At 39.2% G+C, this 25,585-nt stretch overlaps 2 protein-coding genes and 1 long non-coding RNA gene across 6 annotated transcripts in view; 2 read left to right on the top strand and 1 right to left on the bottom strand.

Moving 5' to 3' along the window:
• snrpc (small nuclear ribonucleoprotein polypeptide C) overlaps positions 1-1,271 on the top strand; it is a gene marked incomplete at its 5' end in the record, with an annotated part of 5,490 nt that extends 4,219 nt beyond the window's left edge. The window contains 3 exon segments of the mRNA XM_014033076.1: positions 186-245; positions 573-677; positions 784-1,271. Coding sequence (XP_013888530.1) covers positions 186-245; positions 573-677; positions 784-902 — 284 coding nt within the window. The 3' untranslated portion in view covers positions 903-1,271.
• Positions 1,272-3,072: 1,801 nt separating this feature from the next.
• LOC106535920 (protein ADP-ribosylarginine hydrolase-like protein 1) lies at positions 3,073-24,639 on the top strand. Of its 4 annotated transcripts, XM_014033073.1 has the most exons (14): positions 3,293-3,974; positions 5,256-5,420; positions 7,584-7,709; positions 7,798-7,938; positions 8,006-8,133; positions 8,930-9,062; positions 9,158-9,323; positions 17,866-18,017; positions 18,098-18,256; positions 18,735-18,859; positions 18,968-19,064; positions 20,920-21,092; positions 21,338-21,523; positions 24,044-24,639. In XM_014033073.1, exons 1-14 carry the CDS (start codon positions 3,761-3,763, stop codon positions 24,134-24,136), a joined length of 2,058 nt encoding a protein of 685 aa, XP_013888527.1. In that variant the 5' UTR covers positions 3,293-3,760; the 3' UTR covers positions 24,137-24,639. The 4 variants fall into 4 exon arrangements, with proteins under 4 accessions (XP_013888526.1, XP_013888525.1, XP_013888527.1 ...); XM_014033072.1 differs by lacking the exons at positions 17,866-18,017; positions 18,098-18,256; positions 18,735-18,859; ... (2 more) ...; positions 21,338-21,523; positions 24,044-24,639 and adding an exon at positions 10,341-13,034 and having other exon boundaries at positions 3,073-3,641; positions 3,732-3,974; XM_014033071.1 differs by lacking the exons at positions 17,866-18,017; positions 18,098-18,256; positions 18,735-18,859; ... (2 more) ...; positions 21,338-21,523; positions 24,044-24,639 and adding an exon at positions 10,341-13,034 and having other exon boundaries at positions 3,073-3,974.
• On the bottom strand, positions 4,024-14,874 carry LOC106535922 (uncharacterized). The gene is made up of 4 exons (XR_001312489.1): positions 14,787-14,874; positions 7,732-7,909; positions 5,276-5,405; positions 4,024-4,331 (listed from the first exon to the last, which is right to left on the bottom strand). It is a non-coding gene; the product is annotated as an uncharacterized LOC106535922 (long non-coding RNA).
• Positions 24,640-25,585: the final 946 nt, after the last annotated feature.

The following is a 25,585-nucleotide window of genomic DNA, read 5'->3' as shown; positions in this document are numbered from 1 at the left end:
GGCAGGAAAGTTGACATTTTAAACCTTAATAAAAAAATCAATACAGGGCTTTAGAATATCGATACAGTATCGGGAAGTGAAATATCGCCATATTTCAGTGTATCGATATTTTCTTACACCCCTATTATGTTCTGCTTAAAATATCCGCTTCTGTGCATTTAATATTTCCTAATTTCTCCTGACAGCGGCTGCGTTTCAGCAGGGAAAGATCCCCCCCACACCCTTCCCAGGTGGACCTCCTCCAGGTAAGCTTATCTCCGTTTCTTCTGAAACCAACTCCAAAGCAAGCAGTACACATTTATTATTAAATACCACAAATGCTGTCAACATTATTCTCCTCCCCATTAACCTAAAACTTTAAAGCTTTGCTTCTCATTGGAATGAAGAGCTAAGCAAAGGAGAAATGCATTGCCCTGACAGGTGGATGCATGATGGCTGTTGATTGACTGATGGGGAAAACTAGCCGTGTTGTAACGCAGACCCACAGCTCCACACGTGTGTGTCAGAATGCTACCACTGCAAGGTGTTTCATTGCAGTGGTTGCACAGTAATGTTTGCTGTTTGTGATAAAGCTGGACCTCCACGCCCAGGTATGCTACCAACGCCGCCCATGGGAGGACCACCTATGATGCCCATGATGGGGCCCCCACCACATGGGATGATGCCCGGCGGGCCCGGTAAGAAACTTCTTCCACTTATTGATTCACATTAGTCGGCGAGCTTTTCGTGTTGTCGTGAAACCGTTTTCTGAGCTGCGTATCTCATCAACGTCACCTCCGGCAGGCATGAGACCCCCGATGGGAGGACCAATGCCGATGATGCCTGGACCACCTCACATGATGCGTCACCCYCGACCCATGATGATGCCGGTCAGGCCCGGAATGGCCCGTCCAGACAGATAAGACTGAGAGGACGCTTTGTTGTGATAAACAGATTCTGTCCAGTTAAAACACTTGGATATGTTTTTTTTAAAGTCAACCTTAAACCTCGAACACAGATCCCTTCGAATTRAGACATTTTTCTTCCTGGTATTTATTGCTTTTCATTGCATTTGAAATAATTTCAGGTTATTTTGTGAAAAAACATCACTTTTTTATTATTAAACAACATCCTCAGTTTTTAGTGTCAGAAGCTCAGATTTACTGTTCAGCCCACACTTCTTCATAAAACATGATTAGGTGTTTTTTTTTTACTTTGTTGTAGGTTTGAAATTGTTTTGTAAGTCATTTGCATTGGTTTGGGAAATAAAACAATGCTTTGATACAAATTTATTTCAGGCAGTGATTTGACTGTTTTTATGCATCGAATTCTTCAGTTAATAAATATTTAGCTTAATAAGATGTTTAAGCAGAAGCTTTGTTTTGTAGAAACTTGTTTTTTTATGTTTCAAATGCAGAATGAGAACAAAATTTCTCTTGAGTTTGTCATAAGTAAACACATCCACTGAGGATAAATCAGCACAAATAACATATCTAGTACAGGTATGAGGGGATTTAAAGATATTTCCTTTGTAATAAACTACAAGCTAAAATAAACGTTAGCTGTGAGGGGGGTTTAATTTCTGCTGTTAATATACGGTTTAAAGTAAGCTTTTTTTTGACATTACCATTTCCCAGCTAAGGGTGAAAGTTTTAGAGACACAAGTAAAAAAAAAAAGCTATAAAATAGTACATTTTCTAAAAACAGTTGGTAACTTTGCCACTGGCTGTTTAGTTTCCTCCAGAAAGCGCCTGGATTTGAGTATAATTTCACTATTTTTTATTCTTTTACTTGTTCTTAAAATGTACCAAGTGGCTCGTGAGATACTTTGCTTATTATAACTAAGTAATTTTAATTTTCTTTGAAAGCTTTTTTTATGCTTTTACTTGTTCTTAAAATGTACCAAGTGGCTCGTGAGATACTTTGCTAACAGAAGGGAAGAAATTTTAAAGCTCTTGCACAATCTGGTGGTGGGGATCAGTCTCAGCTACCACCACACCAACTTTTAGCTCAATATGTCAAACCGATGGAGTTAAACTCATTTTTAACCCAAAAATGAGGAAAAAAATATCGAATGTACGAAATATATTTTGTAAAATAAGCCTATCATTACTGTGAACCTTACAGTGTGTTATATTGTTTTAATCAATTATGTTTTGTGCACTTGTTTTATAAACTTTATTTTTTAATCTGCTCTTATACATAACTACTGTTATACATACCTAACAAAATATTGTAATCAACTAAATCATAAAATTTCAATAATTTCAGTTTACAGAATAATACTTGATGGATAATAGTAATGTTTCCGACTGATTAGTCTTATAACTGTTTGTTGCTAAACAAAAACAGGATGTGTAATTGTCTTACATGCTTTCCCCCATACATCAGCACAATAGGCCAAGTGTGGAACAATTAATGTTATATAACATATACAGAGCTTTATCATTAAACAAGTCCCTTACTTCGTAAAGCAATGCAATAGATTTAGCTAGTTTTATCCTTAAGTAATTAACATGAGGTCTCCACGTCAGTTTCTCATCAATAATAACACCCAGAAACTTTACCTCACTGACTCTACTAATCTCCACACCATCAAATCTAAATGGAGTATTGATAGTTTTTTTTTGCTCATTGTAAATATCATATAATTAGTTTTATCCAAATTGAGCGATAATTTGTTAAGTTTAAACCAGTTTTGTATTTTCGCAATTTCTGTTTGCATTTTCTCTAACATCCGTTCTGTCTTTACCCGAACAAAAAAAAAGTGGTATCATCTGCAAATAAAACGCATTTAAAGAGCTCTGACACGTTAACCAAGTCATTCACATACAAAATAAACAACTTTGGTCCAAGTATAGAACCCTGAGGAACTCCACACGTAATTCCACATGGTTCAGATCTGACATCATGTACTTGCACAAACTGTTTCCTATTTTCCAAATAACTGCACTACAGTTTAGCTCTTGTGCTAAACTCCGACATTTATATACATAGAATATTGATTAATGTGCATGGTCCTTTTAAATGAATGAAATGAAAATGGCATCTACAGTATCTGTAAATATGTTTTGATCATTTCAAACTTTATTTATTTATTTATTTATTTTGCAAATCAAAGTAATTACCAAATTATGTTGCAAAGTGCTTTGAATTTTTTAAATTTGATTTGGAGTAATTCTGTCAAACTGTCATGTTTTATAAGAACAGAGTGAAAAAAAAATCAAAGCAAGTCTTTTGAGGCATGTAAGAAAAAAAAAGTTAAATTTTCAAACAACTTCAGATTTATTAACATTTATTGATGGAACCATGCAGCATGACAAAAAGCTGAGTTATTCCTTTATTAGAACCTCTGGTTGAAGTAAAGTCCACATTATAATACATTTGTAGCCTTATTCATTGTGTTTATAAAAGGGTAATATGCTGTTTAATGCAAAAAACATTAAGATGAGGGAAAAAATATTTATTTCTCTGATAGTGTAGCTCATTTGATTCTGGGACAGGAGGGGGTGGGTGGTGGGGTTGCCTTTTTAGGAGACACCTGATCACAGCTCCACTCACCACCACCTCCACCCGACACGATGAGGCTCATACTGCAGCTCTTTCACGTTACAACATTCGAGGAGMGCTTTGAGGATGGAACACCGGTGGAGCTGAGAAAGGTGTTAAAATGTTTTGGATTAAATCGACCAAAAAGAAGTGTTAAAATCCAAGACCTCCCCTCTGAAGTCTTTTATTTATTTATTTTTGAGTCGGGTGATCTCGTGAAGGAAACCTAATCATGGAGAAGTTCAAAGCAGCCATGGTTCTGGGTGCCGCCGGTGACRCTTTGGGCTACAGAAAGGGTCGATGGGAAAGCTGCACATCAGGGAAGAAGATCCAGGAGGAACTGGTCTCTCTGGGGGGACTGGAGGCTCTGAAACTGGACCCGGATCACTGGCCCCTGAGTGATGCATCGCTGATGCACATGACCACAGCCGAAGCACTAATAACAGGTAGATTATATGTTAAAATAATAATAATAATAATAATATCATAATGTTTATTTGGTTTAAGAGGCTTTTATTTTACTTTATTTTGAAAAATAAAGGACTTCTTCTCATGAAAGTTGATGGGATCTGACAGGTGAACATCTAAAACGGCTAAAATGCCGTCACCAAAACAAAATCTTCATTCAGTTTGGAATGCCCTCAGCCAAACGTCATCCCAAAGCTCTTTCCAGAACYGAAGAGTCCAAAATAGTGCACTTTACAAAAGCTGATCCTCTGAACAATAGCGGGTCGGAGCCCTCTGTAATCTTCTCGTATCGCGTTTTGGCGGCAGATGCAGGGTCGTCGTCAACGACACTAACTCTAAAAAAAGAAAAAAGTTTAAAAAAAAAGGGGTGGGGGGGTGACATCTCTTGAGATTACGAAGCTCTATTTAGCTCCAATCAGGCGTGCCTTTCCCTAAACATCCATATGAGCCAAACGTGTGAGGCATGTTGTTTAYGTTCCTGGTTTGAGATATTTTTATTGTCCCACAGAGGCAATCTGAGATTCTCATTCTTCTCAAAAGCAATTAAGACATTAAAACGTACCATCCAGCACGGGCGGAGCTAGAAGGGTGATTAGGGTGGCCACCCCAGGTGCCACCCCCAAATAATATACAAGTAGGTGGACTGTGAAACCCACCAAGTTGTGAGTGTATTTTGTGATTGGTTAGTTGTGCTAATATTTCCTCTCAAACAGATTAATGAGAGTTTAAAAGTTGATTAGCTCGTAGTTTGAAGACGTGACTCATTCTGGACCTTCTGGTTCTAATCTGTGGTGAGGTGGAGAGAAGCTAAATTTAGCTCATCACAGCACCCTTTATCTCACCCTGCATGCCAGCACTAATACTCTGTGTGCTTTGTTACTTTTTTAAGTTCTCTCTGGTAAATCCACCCACTTTGTCAGGACTGGTAGTCCTTTAGGGGCATGAAACCTGGTCCTAACGCAGCAGAAGGTCATTTCTGGGTTAKTTTAGGCTTTATGAATTGTGTTCTTGTATTTGATACCTTTTAGGACCRTTTCTGGTATACACATCTACCTTTTCAAGACCAGTAGTGCTTAAGGGAACTAAAGACTGGTCCTAATATGGTGGAACTCCATTTTGGGGTTGGGGGTTAGCGTAAGAGGTCAGGGTCGGGCTTTAGGAACAGCTGGAAATGAATGGGAGTCAATGGATGGTCCTAAGGCTAGAAATACAAACCTGTTTGTGTGTGTGTGTGTGTGTGTGTGTGTGTGTGTGTCCAGATTACTGGTGTCTGGAGGACCTGTACAGGGAGTTGGTGCGTGTCTATGTCGAAGCCATGGTGTCTCTCCAGGGACGAGCCCCAGATCCGTCCACGGTGGAAGCTTGTGTTCACCTCAAACCTCACAACTTCCTGCTGGCCTGGCACACGCCTTTTAACGAGAAGGGTATCAGAACATTTAGGATTTTATTTGTTTTTAAACTTTAATTAGAGGAAATGGATTTTCTGTAAAAACACTGTGTGGACACCTAAAGCTGAGATGAAGCAGGACACATGCTAAATGCTAATAAAAAGGGCAAAACTCTAGCCAAAAACTAAAACAGTAGCTACCAAAGGCTAGCCAAAACTTAAAGTAGAAAAATGGTAGCTAAAAGTATCAAAAATTTATCTAAAAATAATAAACATTGGTTAAAGGATAAATTATTCAGACTTGTAACTATAAACTAATGTATCGGAACAGTAGCTAAAAGCTAAAAGCAACTAAAAACTAAGCAGGCATGGGAAATCCTGGTCCTCGAGGGCCGCAGCCCTGCTTGTTTTACTTGTTTCTCTGCTCCAACACACCTGATATGAATGGATGATTTTCAGGCTTCTGCAGTATGGAGAACCAAAACTGACATAATTAGAAATAAAAGCAGAATTACATGAACCACTAAATAAATACACTTAAAATGCACCAATTAAATTAAAAAAGAACTTTATCTCCTGTTTTATATTGTAAGTGACTTTCATATTTATTTTTTCTAGCTTAGTTTCAATAAATTAGTCTATATATTTAAACTAAATTTTAATTTGACTGTTTTTAAATATATATTAATTGTTTTTCCTTTTACTTGTACATGCATGTGTCTTAAACATTTATACTTAATTATTTTACATTTTTTCCCCCAAGTCTTTCTATTTCTATGTGTTGCATGCTTGTGATGCCTCAGTTTAGCTAAAAGTTTAAAGTTTAGTTTAAAAGAAAGGCAAGGAGGAAAACATTACCTGTGCGTTTATTTTTAACTAAACTTTAAGCTAAACTGCGGCAGCACAAGCATGCAACACATAGAAATAAAAAGACTTGTTGGACATAATTATAAAAATATTTCAATTTAAGCATTCAAGAGACACAAATGCATGTACAAGTAAAAGGAAAAACTATGTAAAATATACATATTAAAAAACATTACAATTTGTATTATGTGTTAAAATACATAATTTATTGGAACTAATCTGGAAAAATAAATATGAAGGTCAATTAAATTATAAAACACGAGGTAAAGTTCTCCTTTTTAATTTACAGTATTTGGTGCATTTTAAGTGTATGTATTTATTTAAAGGTTCATTATCTATTTCTGCTTTTATTTCTAATTATGTCAGTTTCAGTCCTCCATAGWGCTGCGGCCCTCGAGGACCATGGATGCCCACCCCTGAAGTAAAGGCTAAAAGAAGCAGAAAGTAACCTAAGTTGAAAATATTAGCTAAAACACTGAAGTTGCAAACTTGTAGATAAAAGCTAATGTAGCCACAGTACCTAAAAAGTAACCAAAAGCTACCTAAAGCTAAAATTAGCAGCAGAATAATTAAAAACACACACACACACAAAAAAACAATAGTAAAAAAAAAAACTAAAATTAGCAGTAGCTAAAAGTAACAAAAGCTAGCTACAAATATCAGAAACCAATCTCAGAGTAGTAAATGCTAGCTAAAATACAAAYGTTTCAGACTGGTAGCCAAAGGCTAATTTAGCCCAACAATAGTTTAAAGTAACAAAAGCTAAAACTAAAAATAGCGGAAAAGTAACTAAAGACTAAAACCTGGAAATAGTAAAAACTAGCAAAAAACATGAAATTCACAGAATAATAGCTAAAATCTAAAAGTAAAGACTAGCTAAAAGCTACAAAGAGCAGAAAGTGATCTAAAAATAGTAAACACTATCTGACAGCTAAAAGCAGCAGGCTGGTAGTTAAAAGCTAATGTAGCAGAAGAGTAGCTAAAAGTAACAAACTGCAAAGTAGCAGAACAGTAACAAAAGACTACGGTAACTAGAAGTAGCAAAACATACCTAAAACCCCAAATAACAGAACAGTAGCTAAAAATAACAATGGCTAGCTAAAAGCTACAAATAGCAGAAAGTAATCTAAAAATAGTAAACACTGTCTGACAGCTGAAGGTAGCAGGCTGGTAGTTAAAAGTTAATGTAGCAGAAGAGTAGTTTAAAATAACAAAAGGTACCTAAAAGCTAAAAGTAGCAGAATAGTRTCTAAAAGTCAGAAAGCAAACAAATGTGTGAAAGAAAACAGATAAACTGAATCAGCATTTAGTAAAAGTGTGTTTTTGTTTCCAGGGTCGGGGTACGGAGCAGCAGCTAAAGCCATGTGTGTCGGGATGAGGTACTGGCAGCCTGAGAGAATAGAAAACCTGGTGGAGGTTAGCATCGAGACGGGCAGAATGACCCACAACCACCCAACAGGTGAGGGAGTTCAGGACATCACCTGCTTGTTGTTAGAGGTCATAGGATCAGGGCTRAAGTTRYTTGTGTTGCGTCTCTTGGTTTTCAGGCTTCCTCGGCTCCCTGACCACAGCGCTGTTTGCTTCGTACGCCATCCAGGGGAAGCCTGTGGTGACGTGGGGCCGCGAGCTCATGAAGGTCATCCCTCGAGCAGAAGAGTACTGCAGGAAAACCATACGACACATGGCAGGTTGGTAAATTCTACTTCATGATTACGATAACTGTGTGCAGAGGTTTAACTGTTCATTCTTCTGCAGAGTATCAGGAGAACTGGTTTTACTTTGAGGCTAAGTGGCAGTTTTACCTCGAAGAGCGCGACATCGAGAAGGAGGGACAAAACCAGCCTTTGTTTCCAGATCGTTACGATGCTGAGGAGATGGATAAAGTAAGCTGGGCTTTTGGGTTTTCCTCCCAATTAATGGAATATTATTATAGTTATGTTATTGTAAAACAAAGTGACTTTGAATGCTAAACCAAAATGCAAGATGGCTGTTGGAGCAAATATTAAACTGCACAACTCAAGCATTTTGGGTTATTTTGGGCAAAAAATTTGCTGAAGTGGTAGCAGAGGATGATCCCAATCGCATACTAAATCCAAATCCAAGATGGCCGCCACAGTTAAAATTTAAAATTGATCACAATTCTGCTGTCTTTAGACATATTGGGATGAAATTTGGTGAGTTGGTAGCTGGAAACAATCCCCATCACATACTGAAATCCAAATTAAAAGTCCAAGATGGCCGCCATAGCCAAAATGTAAAATGGACCATAACTCAGCTGTCTTTAGACGTATTTGGCTGACATTTGGTGAGGTGGTAGCTGGGAACAATCTCCATCACAAACTAAAATCTAACTTAAAAATCCAAGATGGCTGCCATAGCTAAAATGTAAAATGGACCATAACTCTGCTGGTTTTAGACATATTTGGTTGAAATTTGGTGAGGTGGTGGCTGAGAATGATCCCCATCACAAACTAAAATCCAAATAAAAAAATCCAAGATGGCCGCCATAGTTAAGATGTAAAACTGACAGTAACTGTATCGTTTTTTTTACCATATTGAGCTGAAATTTTGTATGGTGATAGCCAAGAGAAATGCCCTAAAACTTTGTTGAAAATAATTCCACACCAGGAAACGAGCCCCTCCAAGAAGTCATAGTTCTTCTTCTTCTTCTCCACACAGACGTACAAACGTTGGAGTTCGGAGGGCCGTGCGGGCCGCAGAGGTCATGACGCTCCCATGATCGCGTACGACGCCTTACTGGCTGCAGGAAGTGACTGGGCCGAACTGTGCAAACGGGCCATGTTTCATGGAGGTAAGAACTTCACATTACTGGACCTGTAAGAAGTTTGGATCCAGCCAATTTATTGGTTTAAATGCTGTTCTTACGGTGCGGCGTTGCTGTTTCAGGTGAGAGCGAAGCCACAGGCCTGATCGCAGGTTGTCTCTTCGGCCTCCTGCACGGCCTGAGCCCGGTCCCCCAGAACCTGTACCAGGATCTGGACAAGAGAGGGCGGCTGGAGGAGCTGGGAGAAGCCCTGTACAAGGCTGCGTCTGCAGAGAAATGCACAGACAAGTAATGCTGAACTCTGCAAACTGAATGTGCCGCTAACACCACCTCCCTCCCTGTCACCGATCCGTTTCAAGAAGCATCCTGTCCTCTTCTTGCATCTTTCGCTTTGCTGGCCTTGATTTACTTTCTTACCAGAGTTAATTTGTGTTGGACTCACAAAAACTCCTGTAAACTACTCTGAAGTTTGACAAAATGTGGTAAAACTTCAGCAGGTTTCTTTAAAATTTAAAAATGGAAGCAATAACAGAACATCCCCAACTTGTTTTATTACTGTTTTCATTTGCAGAACGAATTTTTAATGATATTAATATGCAAAAAAAGCATTACATGAAAAATATAAAAGCTGATCATTAAATTTGACTGAACAATCATGCACACAGTGACTATTCCTTTTTTCTTCTTACTACATTTAATTTTAGAAATGCTTATACTTTTCTATATCCTTTCCTTTTTTATGCTGCTCCCTGAACTAATTATTCACTTCCAAACTGTACATCTAAGACTTTTATGGAACTAAACTCGAGCCATAAGTTTGTAAAAAAAATATAAAATAAATAAAATAAAATAGAAACTGAAAAAAAAAACATTTGAAACAAAGAAAAAAGTTTTAAACTTCTTGTCAGCCCTCACATTTAAAAAAAATGTAACCAACTTTATGGCCCTAATTTAGCTCCATAGACTCTTGCTTTTGCTGCAGGCATGAAACAACTAATTAAGTGCTCAGTTAAATTATTTTTTTATTTTAATTTGACAGACAAAATAAGAATGGAGCCTGTACTCTGACACTGGATTCAAAAAATTATTTTGTGGCCTAGAGATAACGCGTGGCCACAAATTTTTTACAATTTTTTAAAAAAGTTATGTAACAATTTTATAAATAAGAAAAAAAAACTAAGAGATGAGAAAAAAATTGTTTATTTTGCTACAAAATGACATTTTTATTGTTTTTAAATTTAGGATTATCAGTTTTATTAATGGAGATGCAGGGATTAAGGTTTACATGTCCTTTGTCCTCTGTAGACCAGATTCAATGAAAACCAGGATCGACCCTGATGCCTGTAAGATGAGGAAACTAATTAGAGACCCAAAATGCAGACCGGTGCTTCGAGGGATTCTGGAGAGTCTCCTACAATACCTAACCGAGGACCTGGGCAAGAGGACTCCCAGAAGAGCCGACGGTCCTGATCTACGAAGACAGACTTGTGTGAAGCCAACAAAAACCTCTGAGAGTAAATTTCCAAAGTCCGGAGGAGCAAAAGACCCAAAATCCCGACGGCTCACCTCATTCCAGCTGCTCCAGTCAAAGTTCTTAAAGTCCTCACCCAAACCCTTCATCTCACATCAGAGAGAGGTGGGAACTCTGTCCTCCTGCAGAGCGGCGCCTCGTCAGGACGAAGACACCAAAAGAGACGGCAGAGATCGAACAAAAAGAGCACAAGGCCCGAACAGGCGGAGCAGCGTGAAGGAAATCGTTGCCAAGTTCGCCGTGGCTGAGCGGAAAGAACAAGAACTGAAAACCCAGGAGAAAGAACCGAAACTCGCCGGAAGAGGGATCCTCCTGAGCTCGTTGGTGAAGACGTTTGAGAACGTGGCCACGGTTCACAAGAAAAGTAACTTCAAGTTTTCACACGAGAAGCTTCCCGGAGGTGTTCCGTCTGCAGTCAGAGAGACRGTGGCTCGTCTGGAAGGAGAGAAACCACGAGCGTCGGATCGAACCGTCGATTCTCTGAAGCAGACAAAAACAACTGGTCGAGAACCGGGATCAGGTGGCGCAGAGGACGTTTTCACAAAACTGAACTGTGCAGAAGAAACAGATCCTACGGCGCGAGAGATCTGCAGTTCGTCAAATCAAGCTTCAGCAGGTTTCAGTGGAATCCAGACCAGGTCTAACGAAGCTGAAGCTCCTGCAAAAACACTCAAAAATGGACGTCAGGAGCTGCTTTCTTCTGCCTCTGTGTCCGAGTGGTCGCCACTAGAACCTCGCACAGTTCTTCTGCAAGAAGAGCTTCCACTGATCTGGAACGTGGCCACCATCGTGACTTGCTCACCAGTCCAGTCCAGGTGTGTAGCCTCCTCTCCTGAGGAACATCTATGGGAGGCTTCTGAAAGTCCAAACCTGGACAAGAGAACTGATGGTCCATGTAAAGACCTGGAATCATCTTCCAGGTCTTGTTCGCCGGTCATTAAAAGTCCAAACCAGGACAAGAGATCAGATGATCCATTTGAAGAACCTGAATCGTATTCCAGGACCTGCTCAGCACTTCAGTTCTCTCCAGTGCAACATCTACAGGAGGCTTCTGAAAGTCCAAACCTGGACAAGAGAACTGGAAAAACCACAGCTGATCCATGGGACATGCTGGAATCATCTTCCAGGACTTGCTCACCAGTCCAGTCCAGGTGCGTAGACACCTCTCCTGAGGAACATCTACGAGAGGCTTCTGAAAGTCCAAACCTGGAAAAGAGAACAAGGAAAACCACAGGAGATCCATATGAAGACCTGGAATCATCTTCCAGGACTTGCTCACCAGTCCAGTCCAGGTGCGTACACACCTCTCCTGAGGAACATCTACGAGAGGCTTGTGAAAGTCCAAACCTGGGCAAGAGAACAAGGAAAACCACAGGAGATCCACATGAAGACCTGGAATCATCTTCCAGGACTTGCTCGTCAGTTTGGTCCAGATGTGTAGACTCTGGCAAGAGAACAGAAGATCCACCTGAAGACCTGGAATCCTCTTCCAGGGGATCAGCTGCAGGCGAATCCTTCATAAAAACACCGGAAACTACGGTGAAACCAAGTGAAGCTTCAGGAAGTGACGACTCAAATCTCAGAGTGACGGATCCACGAGGGCTTTCTGTCCTGTGTCAGATTAGTCCTTCCTCTCAATCAGAACAAACTCATCTCACTAAAAACCTGCAGTCACCTCATAACAATAATGATCTTGGTACCGTTTTAAAAACTTTAGAGCATCTTCAAGACGTTGGCTCGAACAGTTCTTGCTATATTAGCAAACCTGGAACAACTAAAGAGAAATCATCTGAAGAAAACGTCTCAGAAGCCGTAGAAAGGGGAAAAGGTTTGAAAAATGGTGATTTAGGGATGCCACAAAGCTTTAGACTTTCTGTAGAACCCACCAGCAACGGTGCGTTCAAAGACCGTGGGTTATCGGTGACTCGGTTTCAACCTGAAAGAGACGTCAAACAAAAACCCAAGTACACAACCATCAACTACGGGGATCCTTCTGTCAAACAAACTTATAAACCCAAAACAATACGATTCACAGACACCTTTAATTTCTAGGCCGAAGCAGGAAGTCACAGTTTTTTTTTTACCGTTCTTCAACAAATAAAATAAAATAAAATAAAATAAATAAATAAACAAACAATTATTAGGGGCTCTGCCTCCATTTGTTTGAATGGCAAAACCTCAAAAATGATCTGTATCTTTTTACTCTTCCGAGAAAATTAATGCGACCCAAACGGTAAAGTGAAGTGTACCCACACAAATTTTATATTGAAACAACCATCTCTGCCCGGTGATCTGTGCTGTTACTTTTAGTGGAGTTTCAAATTACCATGGCGAGGTAAATCRCAAAAATCTAAATACATATTTACGTCATGAATTGTTCATTAAGGTGAGAGTTTTGAATGTAAAATAAACACTCACCGGCCACTTTATTAGTACACCACGCCAGTAACGGGTTGGACCCCCTTTTGCCTTCAGAACTGCCTCAATTCTTCATGGCATAGATTCAACAAGGTGCTGGAAGCATTCCTCAGAGATTTTGGTCCATATTGACATGATGGCATCACACAGTTGCCGCAGATTTGTCGGCTGCACATCCATGATGCGAATCTCCCGTTCCACCACATCCCAAAGATGCTCTATTGGATTGAGATCTGGTGACTGTGGAGGCCATTTGAGTACAGTGAACTCATTGTCATGTTCAAGAAACCAGTCTGAGATGATTCCAGCTTTATGACATGGCRCATWATCCTGCTGAAAGTAGCCATCAGATGTTGGGTACATTGTGGTCATAAAGGGATGGACATGGTCAGCAACAATACTCAGGTAGGCTGTGGCGTTGCAACGATGCTCACTTGGTACCAAGGGGCCCAAAGAGTGCCAAGAAAAGATTCCCCACACCATGACACCACCACCACCAGCCTGAACCGTTGATACAAGGCAGGATGGATCCATGCTTTCATGTTGTTGACGCCAAATTCTGACCCTACCATCCGAATGTCGCAGCAGAAATCGAGACTCATCAGACCAGGCAACGTTTTTCCAATCTTCTCTTGTCCAATTTCAATGAGCTTGTGCAAATTGTAGCCTCAGTTTCCTGTTCTTAGCTGAAAGGAGTGGCACCCGGTGTGGTCTTCTGCTGCTGAAGCCCATCTGCCTCAAAGTTTGACGTACTGTGCGTTCAGAGATGCTCTTCTGCCTACCTCGGTTGTAACGGGTGGTTATTTGAGTCACTGTTGCCTTTCTATCAGCTCGAACCAGTCTGCCCATTCTCCTCTGACCTCTGGCATCAACAAGGCATTTCCGCCCACAGGACTGCCGCTCACTGGATGTTTTTTCTTTTTCGGACCATTCTCTGTAAACCCTAGAGATGGTTGTGCGTGAAAATCCCAGTAGATCAGCAGTTTCTGAAATACTCAGACCAGCCCTTCTGGCACCAACAACCATGCCGCGTTCAAAGGCACTCAAATCACCTTTCTTCCCCATACTGATGCTCGGTTTGAACTRSRRGAKWKTSTYGACCATGTCTACATGCCTAAATGCACTGAGTTGCCGCCATGTGATTGGCTGATTAGAAATTAAGTGTTAACGAGCAGTTGGACAGGTGTACCTAATAAAGTGGCCGGTGAGTGTATGTAACCGTAGTAATAAATGACGATTGGATTTCCTGTGCTTCGTGAACGCGCCACAGGTGTATTTGAGAATACGCGAATCCCGTGAACGCAACATCAGATCTGACTGCGGCAGGGCAAAAGCCGCAAAATCCGCCGTAGTTTCACCGGACAAGAGAAGTAACCGACAGACCCGTCGAAGGTACCGTTTGTCCATGCCTCTTTTTTTAAATTTATTTATTTAGTTTTTTTTTTTGTTTGTTTCCGTAAAGCTTCGTGAAGCTGTGGACCAGCAGGAGCCGGTGATGATGATCAAAGTCGAGGCAAAACTCCACCGTGACCGAGCCGCTGTGTCGATAAAACACTAAAGAAAGGATTTAAAACTACAAAGTAATGCTGTAGTAAGTTGTAAAGATCCCTACAGCTTCCCTCTTTTCCCGGAGCAGCGAGTTAATCCTGGAGGAAACAACAGTGAGCGTCCCGCTTTGCTTTTCCTGCACCGGGGAAACATGGAGGACAAAACAGCGAGCGGCCAGGAAAACTTAGCGCAACTTAAATAGKTTGTTTGGTGAACTTTTTGAGTTTTTGGGAGAAAGGCAGCAGACCATTTACCTGTTGGGAGTTTAGGAAAACCTTTCAGGATTTCACTGGAGCAGAATGGAGAAGATAAAGTCGATCAACGGGACCCACAGCTTCCCCCCCGGCACCAAAGCCAAAGACAGAGTGGACAGGTGCGTAAAACACTTAAAAACCTAAAGATAGTTTAAAACTATATTTATAAATACTTAAATTAAAAAAACATGGCCACCCAGGTTAATAACTTGCTAAAACAAACAAACAAATCGACTAATTTTATCCTCAGTGTGTGGAAATAAACAAAACAAAGCCGTTTTAAGATACTACATGTTAGCTAGCAGTTCGGCGATTATCGCGTGCACTTAACCTGCTAAATATCGCGATAACAGGGAAAACAAACAAATGTGTGGGTCGTGGGCCGGAATCTGTTCTTCAGCTGTCTAAACCTGGGCCAGGAAGGTTTTTTTTAAATAAGTATTTAAAAAACAAATACCAATGTTTTCACACTGTTATTTTTGAGAGACTAAAAATGGATAAACAAGCACTTGCTTGGTTAGCCACATTAGCCTAGCCTGGATGTGGACTTTAACTATTTTATTCATACATTGTTCTTTAAAATGCCTGTGACATAATTTTTTTTCAATAATTATGAATGCATTTTTGGAAAGACAACATTGATAACATTGCAAAAATAATTTTACACTGCTGAGATGAACAGTTGAGGTATTTGCATGTGAAGAAACAGGAAGTGATGTCAAAGGGGAACGTCTGCATGTAAACAGAGCGCTGCTACAAGGCTAACAATACATCAGAGATGAAGAGTCAGAGTTCAAATCATATTACAAAAGCAAAAAAAAAAGGGAAAAAAGAGTTTAATTTCTTGAAGAATTCCCCTTTGATGTCACTTCCTGTTTCACTTTGGCTGAGTCAAATTCTGAAGAAAATCTGCCAGTTTTGTGACAAAATGGGTACAATTGTGTGTATTATGCCAAGTTTCTTTAATATAAAGATGTTTGACATTTTGTATTTGAGTGAGATGCATGTCACAGGCACTTTAAGACTAATTTCCTGGTTAAGCTACAAATTATTGGTATCGATTAAACAGCATCAATACATTTTCTTCGGCTTCCTTCCGGTTCACAGTAAAGCTAGTATCTGTCTCCAGTGATAACTGTGCAAAAAAAGAAGGGAACTCCCTGGGCAGGTTTCCAGTTCATCACATTTTTATTTTTGGTTTGTTGCGTCACAGCATCACATACATGTCTGGTTTATCTACTGTGCCAATTTGGGGTAATATCCAGAAACATACTGTATTAACAAGAATCTTGATACAAACAACAAACAAGTATTTCTGTGTGGACTAGATGACCCTTCCCACAACATTTGCATAGTGTTTTCAGCACGTGGAYGAAATGTTTGTAGTTTACAGCACAATAAAATGTTTCCAAATTTAACAGTACAGCTTTAAAGAGGCCGTGTAGATGCATTAATTCCTTGGGAATGTCTTTGCTCTTGTAGAAAGGTTAAGCTACTGCAAGATTATCATGTTACCTAAGGCATTAGGTTGATCCACCTCCACCCACTGTTTTCTGYATAGCAAAGCTCGGCCTTTGTGCTGAAATGTCTTGTGGTTAATTTTCCTTCTGTACTGGACGAGCTGTAGCTCTTTTAAATGTCCCGGTTCATTAAGTTCAAGCACAACTCTTTGAGAACATGGCTGATTTTTGTCAAGATTGGTTTAGTTTCTGGTTTAGTTTCAACATGTGTTTTTATAGAACCATACGTTTGTTGTTCTAGAACTGGGCGGTATATGACCCAAATTTTATATCACTGTATTTTCAACAATTACACCGGTTTCATGGTATTTGATGGTATTTTTTTCATCACAGCTCAGCTGATAATAAACTGTACAAATGTTGCTTACTGACTTTTTAATTTTATTGTACCTCTGTCTGTGTGTCTGTTTCCCTCCACTGTACCTAGGGCTGCYACGATTAGTCGATTAATCGACGACTGATCGATTATTAAAATAATCTGACTAATTTAATAATCGATTAATCTTTTTTTTTTTTGTTCTTTACTTTGTTTTTCTCTTCAAACTGCTTTGACACCTTCCCTCTGCCTTTCTGTCCTTGACACACATGCACAGTAGTGGTAACTGGGGTAGGCCGTGGACGTCACAAGACATTATACAGACAGGCTCTGGTATCATGGCTACCCGGCAATGTAGCTTAAAAGTGTGGGATCATTTTAAGAAAATGAAAGAGAAACCTGTGTAATATCTGCAGAGCAGAACTTACCTTCCACAGCAATTATTTTTAGTTAGCATATAGCTAAAATCTAACAATGGTTATATAATATCAGCTGCATTCTGGCGCAATAAGCTGTATGTTTTATATTCAATTAACGTATGATCCGATTAGTCGACTAATCGAAAAAATAATCGGTGATTAATCAACTATGAAAATACCGGTAATCTTTTGTTGCAGCTTTAACTGTAYGTCTGTTCTTCTTTGCCTGGTTGTAGAAGGTAATCGTGCATTTTGGTCCGATCATGACGGGTTGAGAACAGATCATTATCGGGTCTATCGTGTGTTAATAAAGCTTAAAAGGACAACTCACCTTGCACACCAGTCAACTCAGCTCTACTACAAAACTACTTCCCCTGACCCCAGGGCTTTTCCCAATAGAAGTATGTTAAAGTCTCCATGCATTAACATCTCAATTATAACGTTGTGCATTAAATCTAACCGTGCACGTCACTGAAGAGATGTTTTACTACATTCAGCGATGGTGAAAATGGGATGTTTTTTTTTTTTGCTTCTGTCAATATACGCAGCGGAATCWCCACCCGCTACCAGTTACTCTAACGATAACATTAGCATGCTAATGCACATAGCGGTGCTGCGAGGAAAAGTGTCCCCCGGGAAACAGTTCACTGGCGGCCGCAACGAAACGTTCAGAACGTGTTCAGGGTATTTAAACCGGTATGTCCGGTATTCAGATAATTCATAAAACAAAAATAAAAACTGGTATTTGGTACACAACGATATACCGCCCAGCATTATGTTGTTCCATACAAATGGTTTGTTTTTAACTCGTTTGTTTGGACCAGAGTGGATCCGTACGGCTTCGAGCGCTCAGAGGACTTTGACTACGAGTCGTACGAGGAGCTCATGTCCGAGTATCTGGTCGTGCTCACCCGACGGTCCATCAAGTGGTCCAGACTGCTGAAGGGTAAAAGAAAGGTGCAGAAGAACGTGACACGTGAGTGCGAAAGCCAAATCCACGCAGAACAAAGGCACGCGTGAAGAAACTCAACTGAACCTGGGTTTTTATGATTTCAGTAAAGCGCTACGTCCGTAAGGGGGTTCCCAACGAACATCGGGCCCTGATCTGGATGGCAGCCAGCGGTGCTCAGGACCAGCTGGACAAGAACCCAGGGTACTACCAGTCTCTGCTGGCAGCCCAGCATGACCCTAAACTTGTGGAGACCGTCAGAACAGGTTATTTTTCTCATTCACTTTGAAAAATCCACCACAGAGAAGAGGTGTCGAGTATTTTATTTAACAAGTAGACAAGAATGAGAGAGAGAGAGGAATGAGCAAAAACAACACAAATGCCCACCAACACCCTCTTAAAGGGGCAGTAATTACAGCTTTGCATCATCTTCTACATGTCTTCTCAAGTCCTGCTCACCAGGAGGAAAACTTTTCTGCATTCTTGGATGGTTGTTGTGAGATAAACTGCACCGGAGCTCCTCTGTGCTGCTCACTCTCCCTTTAAAACAGATTAGTCTGCTGCTAAAAGGCAACACAACAACACGCTGCAATTAAAGGCTTTAATGCATTTAGCTGTTGGTTTGGTTTATGTATGTTAAACTAAAGAAACTAACCACTCTAAATGATAAGTCTAATTATAACAGAATCTGTACACCCACACGGCACATGAACGGTAGAAATAACGCGGTGTCTCCTCTTCCAGACCTGAACAGAACGTTTCCAGATAACGTCCATTTCCGCAGAACATCCAGCCCCTGTCTGCTGAAAACCCTGAACAACGTGCTGCTGGCCTACGGTCACCACCACCCAGCTGTGGGCTACTGCCAGGTGAAGATTTGAATGTGTTTGAAATAAAATACCGTGATGTGTAATAACACGTGCTCCGGCAGGATCCGTGTGAAACTCGTGTGTGTGTCTGTTTTTGTTTGCCTTCAGGGGATGAACTTTGTTGCCGGTTACCTCCTCATCGTCACAAAGGATGAAGAGAAGGCCTTCTGGCTGATGGACGCTCTGTTCGGTAGAATTCTACCAGGTGGGGATCCATGTTGGACTCCTCTTGTTGTGTTTTTAGTGATGGTTGTGTGTCTGAGCTCTGTGCTGGGATAAGAGTTATCCTTTTAGTGTCTCGTGGTCTAAAACTGGTTTGGATCTGCTTTTATCAGCAGAGAACCAAAGAGTTTTAATGTATTTTAGGATAAACTCTTTAGCAGTTATCAGTAATATTTAAGTATTTTGTTTTTGAGATTATCATTGAGTGTTTTCCTTTGAAGGAAGTTTGAAACACTTTACTTTAAAGTAGTTTGGTAATTAGGTGAGTAAATAAAAAGTAATTTATCTTTAACCAGAGGAATGTTTTGAATGACTGCAGGAATTTGCTGAAGTGTTTAAAAATGTTTTCAGAATCGTAATACTTTATTGATCCCTGGGGGGCAATTATTACAGTAGCAACCGTTCAAGTAAGCATTAAAGATAAAATATAAAGGAAAAGTATTAGAGCACACAAGGAAGTAAATATAAAGGAAAAAAATAAAAGCGCACACAAGGAAGTAAATATAATATAAAGCAAAAAAATATTAGAGCACACAAGGAAGTAAATATAATATAAAGCAAAAAAATATTAGAGCACACAAGGAAGTAAATATAATATAAAGCAAAAAAATATTAGAGCACACAAGGAAGTAAATAAAAGGAAAAAAATATTAGAGCACACAAGAAAGTAAATATAATACTAGACATGGGTTTTTACGATGTAAGTGTGCATTGCCACGTAGCATGTCATTGCAGCATGGCTTTGCCTGCAGCATTGGACTTGCAGAATGAACTTTGACCAAGTTCAAAAATGTTTTCTATACCAGCTTGTGCCTGTCACGTCAGCAGGTGTTTGTAATTAAGGTAATTGAGTGACTATATGAATTTGGAATAAAGTTTAAACATTAATATTTAAAAAACTTACAGGTACCAAAAGGCATAGCAATCATTTGGCACAGGACCTTTACAGATAGAAATTACATTGGCAGCTGTAGGACAAAGTATGCAGGAGGAGAAGCGTGGCAAAGTTGAGATGACTTGGATGGGAAACGAATCACAATAGTGTGCATTGCATTGGCAATGCACACTGATAAAGGAATGAAATATTAGAACACACAAGGAAGTAAATATAAAGGAAAAAAATATTAGAGCACACAGAGGTAAATATAATATAAAGGGGAACAAAGCTCATTGAGTAATTATTAAAAAAGATTTAATGCTAAAGGGAGCCGAGCGTGAGCTAAGAGAATGTGAACGGCAAGCTAAGCTAGGCCGAATGCGAGCTAAGTTGAGCGGTTTGTTGCACTAAGTCGGTCCGAGCATTGAGCTACATTAAGCCGAGCTGCAAGCTAAGAAGAACCGAGTGAGCTAAGAGGTATTAGCTGGAGGTGAGCTAAAAGAAACAAAACACTAGATAAAAGCTAAGAATGGCAAAATGGTAGCTAAAAGTAGTAAGAGGCTAGCTAAAAGCCAAGAGCAGCAAAAGGCTTCTCTAAATCGAATATCAGCTAATGGCTATGGAAAAGCTAAAAGTATTGGAATCATAACAAAGAGCTACCTAAAAGCTAAGAGTAGCAAATTTGGCTAAAATGTAATGGTAGCAAAAAGTTGAAAGCAGCCTAAAGAAGATCTAAAACCGGTAGCTGAAGCAGATTTCACAGAGAAGGTTTCTGAATGAATAAATCTCTGTTTCTGTGGGAAAAAATAATTGTAAGTAAAGTTAAATATTTTGAAAAGTATAAAATTTAAAACCAAATTTCTATCTGTCTCCTGAGTGAGCCGAAGGTTTTGTTCCATAAACAGCTAAAACATAAAGTGCTAAGACATAAGGGAAAACGGTGCTGACTTGGTGATTTCAGACTACTACACTCCAGACATGCTGGGGCTGAAGACGGACCAGGAGGTCCTGGGGGAGCTGGTGAAACTGAAGATCCCCCGGGTGTGGCAGGTGATGCAGGAACAGAACGTGATGTGGACTCTGGTGGTCTCTCGGTGGTTCATCTGTCTCTACATTGACGTCCTGCCCGTGGAGGTGAGCACATCTAGTTCAGGAGTCTCCGTCTGTTCTGTGTAGTTTCGGGGCAGGTTCGGCTTATTGTTTGCTCTCCAAATACACGTGGAATGTGCTTATATGGGTGGAAGTTCCCTGTTGTTCCCTCAAGGATTAAATCCAGACTCTGAACGCTGCAGCTGTCCAGGAACAACATTTTAGACCCCTCCCAGACGAGTCCACCAATAAGAATCAAAAGTTCAAGGATGTTTGCTTCATCTTCGCAGACGGTTCTGAGGATCTGGGACTGCCTTTTCTACGAGGGCTCAAAGATCCTGTTCCGTGTGGCTCTGACTCTGATCCACCACAACCAGGCGCTGATCGAAGAGGCCCAGTCCCTGCCGGACGTCTGCGACGCCTTCAAACGGATCGCTCACGGACCGTTTGTTGAGGAGTGCCACACTTTTATGCAGGTAGGAGTGTGGAAAAATGTGTAATCACCAGAGTTGTAAAGTAACTAAGTACAAATACTTCGTTACTGTACTTAAGCAAAATTTTTAGGTATCTGTACCAAGGTTATAATCAGTGTGCATTGCCAATGCAATGCACACTATTGTGATTCGTTTCCCATCCAAATCATCTCAAATTTGCCATGCTTCTCCTCCTGCATACTTTGTCCTAGAACTGCCATTGTAATTTATATCTGTAAAGCTCCTATGCCAAATGATGGCTATGCCTTTTGGTGCCTGTAAAACTTATAGTTTATGAAATATTAATGTTTAATGAATTATAATGGCAGTCAATGGAGCCTTGTATTGGTCCAATACTGCCCCATGCTGTACTCAACTTGGTACTCCATAGTTTAATATTTCAACTCAGTAGTTCAGTGTTTACAGTACTAATATGATTGTATTTTGATGTTTTGCTATAAAATTGTCTTAATACTGCTCTATTGTTGTAATATTATGCATTTTTGTGTCAATAATTGTATTGGCAATGTGGCCTCTTTCTGCACACATACAAACCAACCCCTGCCACCATCTTCTGCCACAGCTCCATTGGTCCAATGGTCTATGTCATGGACTTTCATGTGGGAGATCAGGGTTCAAAACCTGGCTAATGCAACTTTAAGAAAAAATCTCTTCAAATTTCATATTGTCACATAATTACCATAATTACAAACACCTGCTGATGTGACAGGCACAAGCTGGTATAGCAAACACATTTGAACTTGGTCAAAGTTCATTCTGCAAGTCCAATGCTGCAGGCAAAGCCATGCTGCAATGACATGCTACATGGCAATGCACACTTGTTTTTACATCGTAAAGACCCATGTCTAGTAGTTTTGGATTTTTCATTATAGTGTTTAGTTTAATTTTGTTTTGACTTTTTTCTTTTAATTCAGTTAGTTTTAGTTAGTTTGTAGAGTGGATTTGCTAGTTTTATTAGTTAATGTTGCTTTTTTAATGCTTAGTTTTAGTTTAGTTTAGTTTTTATTAGTTCTAGTATTAGTATTTTTATAGTTGGAACAAATATATTTGCTGAGGCATCCTCCCACTTGAGGTGTTCTTGTGAGTTCATTAACCAGCAGCTACTTAGTGAAAACAGTCCACTATAGCAACATCTTCCTAAAATAATCACGTAACTCAGTTTTGCCAACAAAGGACTCTGGCGATTATTTTAGGAAGGTAAGATAAGTTGTTTCCTGGCTGGGCTGTTGCTTGTTTTACTGTGAAAGCTTGTCAAGATACTCACAGTTAGTCACCTGAGAAGTATTCCACCTTTTTTATCACCTGTTTCCGCTATAAGACACCTGCTTTTATTTTTCTCACACTCATTCAAAAATAATCCCAAATTGAGCTGCTTTCTCCCAATTTTTGTTGTCATTTTGCAGGCGAGCCCTGAGCAGCAGCAAATTGTAAACAAATGACGGGCCATGAGGTGATATAAGAAGCTAACGTGAAACTGCTAGGTTTGAAGAAAAAAGAAAAGATTTTTTTAATCAGTTCACACAGCTTAAAATAAATTGACAAACACAAAAAGTAAGGATATTCTATCTAAAATTTCAGTTAGTTTTGTAAAAAGATTATACAGTTTCAGTTAACCTTTTTTAATTTTATTAGTTTTTGTTGATTTCAGTTAGTGTTTTTTTTCAATTTCAGTTTTCGTTAGTTTTAGTGAAATATAATATCGCTGATCTGTACTTTACTTGAGTAATTATTTTTCAGCCTACGTTTTACTTCTATTTCTTACATTTTCACACAATTATCTGTACTTTCTACTCGTTACATTTTTAAAAAGACAAGAAGTAGAAAGTTGTTACTTTTATTTTTGCTTGTTTTCATTCCAGCTTGTTATTGTAAAAATAAATACTACCCAAATAAACTGAGCCTCCTAGATAGTGAATTTAATTGAGGTTGAATGAGAAGTATAAATATATAAAATTCTTGATACCGTATTAGTTTGTACACAAACAAATCATGTCACACTCCAGCAGGACATAACCATTAAATAAAAGGACAGTACTTAAGAAGTATTTGAATTTCATGAATTATATTATTACATTTGGCCGCAGCCCTCAGATTTTCATTTTGGGGAAAAGTTTTGTGCAGCCTTGATATATGTATATAAACTGAAACAGCTGGACTAGTGCATCCTAAATTTATAAATAAATTAATTATTTTAATACAACAGTCATTTCTGGATTGTTTTTGGGAGGTCACCTAATAATTGTCCTTACAGAAAATCTAACTGCTCATTTTAAATCAATTTTACTTTTAATACTTAAGTACAAAAATATCAGATACTTTAAGACTTTTACTCAAGTAATATTCCTAAAGGAGACTTTAACTTTTACCAAAGTAATTTTTTGGTAAGATACTTGTACTTTTACTCAAGTATGACTTTGTGGTATTTTATACAACACTGGTAATCACACAGGAGGGGTTCTTGCTTTAATCTGATAATCCTGGTGTTTTGTTTTCTTTTTGCAGAAAATCTTCACGGAACCAGGAAGTCTCTCCAAGGCGACGCTGACGAAGCTCCGAGTGACGTGTCGGGCTCGGATCACAGCAGAAACATCCTGAACCGGACTGCAGGTCACGCTCCGACGTGAAAACACATTCCAGCCAGGGAAGCTCGTTTGCACTTTTTCTTATTTTCACCTGAGTCGCTGTAATTTACGACACACTGTCTTAAAGCCACCGCTGAGACAACCCTGTAATAATCTGACCTTATGATGTGATGATTCCAGAAATGAAGTGGAAATTTCCAGTAGAAATGTAGATTTGTGCACTTTAACTCTTTGTTGTAAATGATCTGCTAAGAAGAACTGAATGTTGAGCACAACCAAGAAGAAAATATCTGTATTWTTGTCTTAAGAATATTACGTAAAAGTTGTTTTTTGTGGACTGAAATGAAGATTAATGATACTGCTGCAGCTTCTTGGTACTATTTCACTGTAAATATGTATTTTGTCGTAGAAAAAGTTTATTTTTGGGAACATTTCCAGGTACTCGGCTGYGTTTAGGTTTCTTTGTGCAGATTTTTAAAAACACTGGTGAAGAAATATAAGCAGACTTGAAAACTGTTCCTGTTTTGTTTTTTGTTTTATCTGTAGAGAAAACATTTTGTACATTAATCACAACAAAGGCTGGATTTTTAACATTTTTATTAACTCTCATTAAGTTGCATAAAAAGAAAACAGATCCACCATTTTCAATAAAAATAAGATCGAATCACTAAAATTAATTCATTAAAGAGGAAACTTAATTTTTCTGTCCACATGCACCCAGACTGTTTATTTTGGGGAATTTTAAGAAAAGTAGTTTATTTTCCATTTTAAGATAGAAACCGATTGGAGGAAAGGTACTGAGTTAACTTTTTGTCCAGAATTGAAACTAAAATGATTTTTTTTGGGTGCCGCTATGTTGAACTTTTAGCGCCAGATTCTTTGGACAAGAGAGGTGGGTTTGTACCCTCAATACCAAAATACAGCGGGTCTTTAAAGTGTAACTAACCCCGCCCACAGGCAAATTTGAAAAAATGCCAACAAAGTGGGCGGAGCCAAGAGAGAGGAGCTTGGCTAAGTGTGTATGGCATGACGGCTAGCTTGATTTTAACAAGCTAACATTTCTGAAAACGTTTGTGTGTAAAGAAAGTATCACAAACTTGATTTTAAATATTCTGCTGTGAGTGTTGAATAATCCAGTACAGGTYTGATGTGTTTAAGTTTTTAATTAGTTAAACTAGAGCAGATTAAAGATGCTCCAGTTAGTGAAAAATGAGGTGGATTTGCAGTAATGAACTGCAGTAGCCACCGTTCAACCCATAGAGGGCAGCACCGAGACTGTTTTGTTCATTAATTCACAAGCAACTGCCAAAATTTGCACAAAAATATGAAAATAAATACCCTTAAGGCACAGTTAAAGTTTATCTGAAAGAAAAAGAGCTGATTATGGGTTTAGTTACACTTTAACTTTGGTATGAAAATATGGGACTGTGTGTTTGTAAATGTCAGACAGAGTGATTCTGCT

Source organism: Austrofundulus limnaeus, unplaced genomic scaffold (assembly GCF_001266775.1).
Source record: "Austrofundulus limnaeus strain Quisiro unplaced genomic scaffold, Austrofundulus_limnaeus-1.0 Scaffold1617, whole genome shotgun sequence".
Classification (NCBI taxonomy): Eukaryota; Metazoa; Chordata; class Actinopteri; order Cyprinodontiformes; family Rivulidae; genus Austrofundulus; species Austrofundulus limnaeus.
This window is presented reverse-complemented; position numbering and strand designations above follow the sequence as displayed.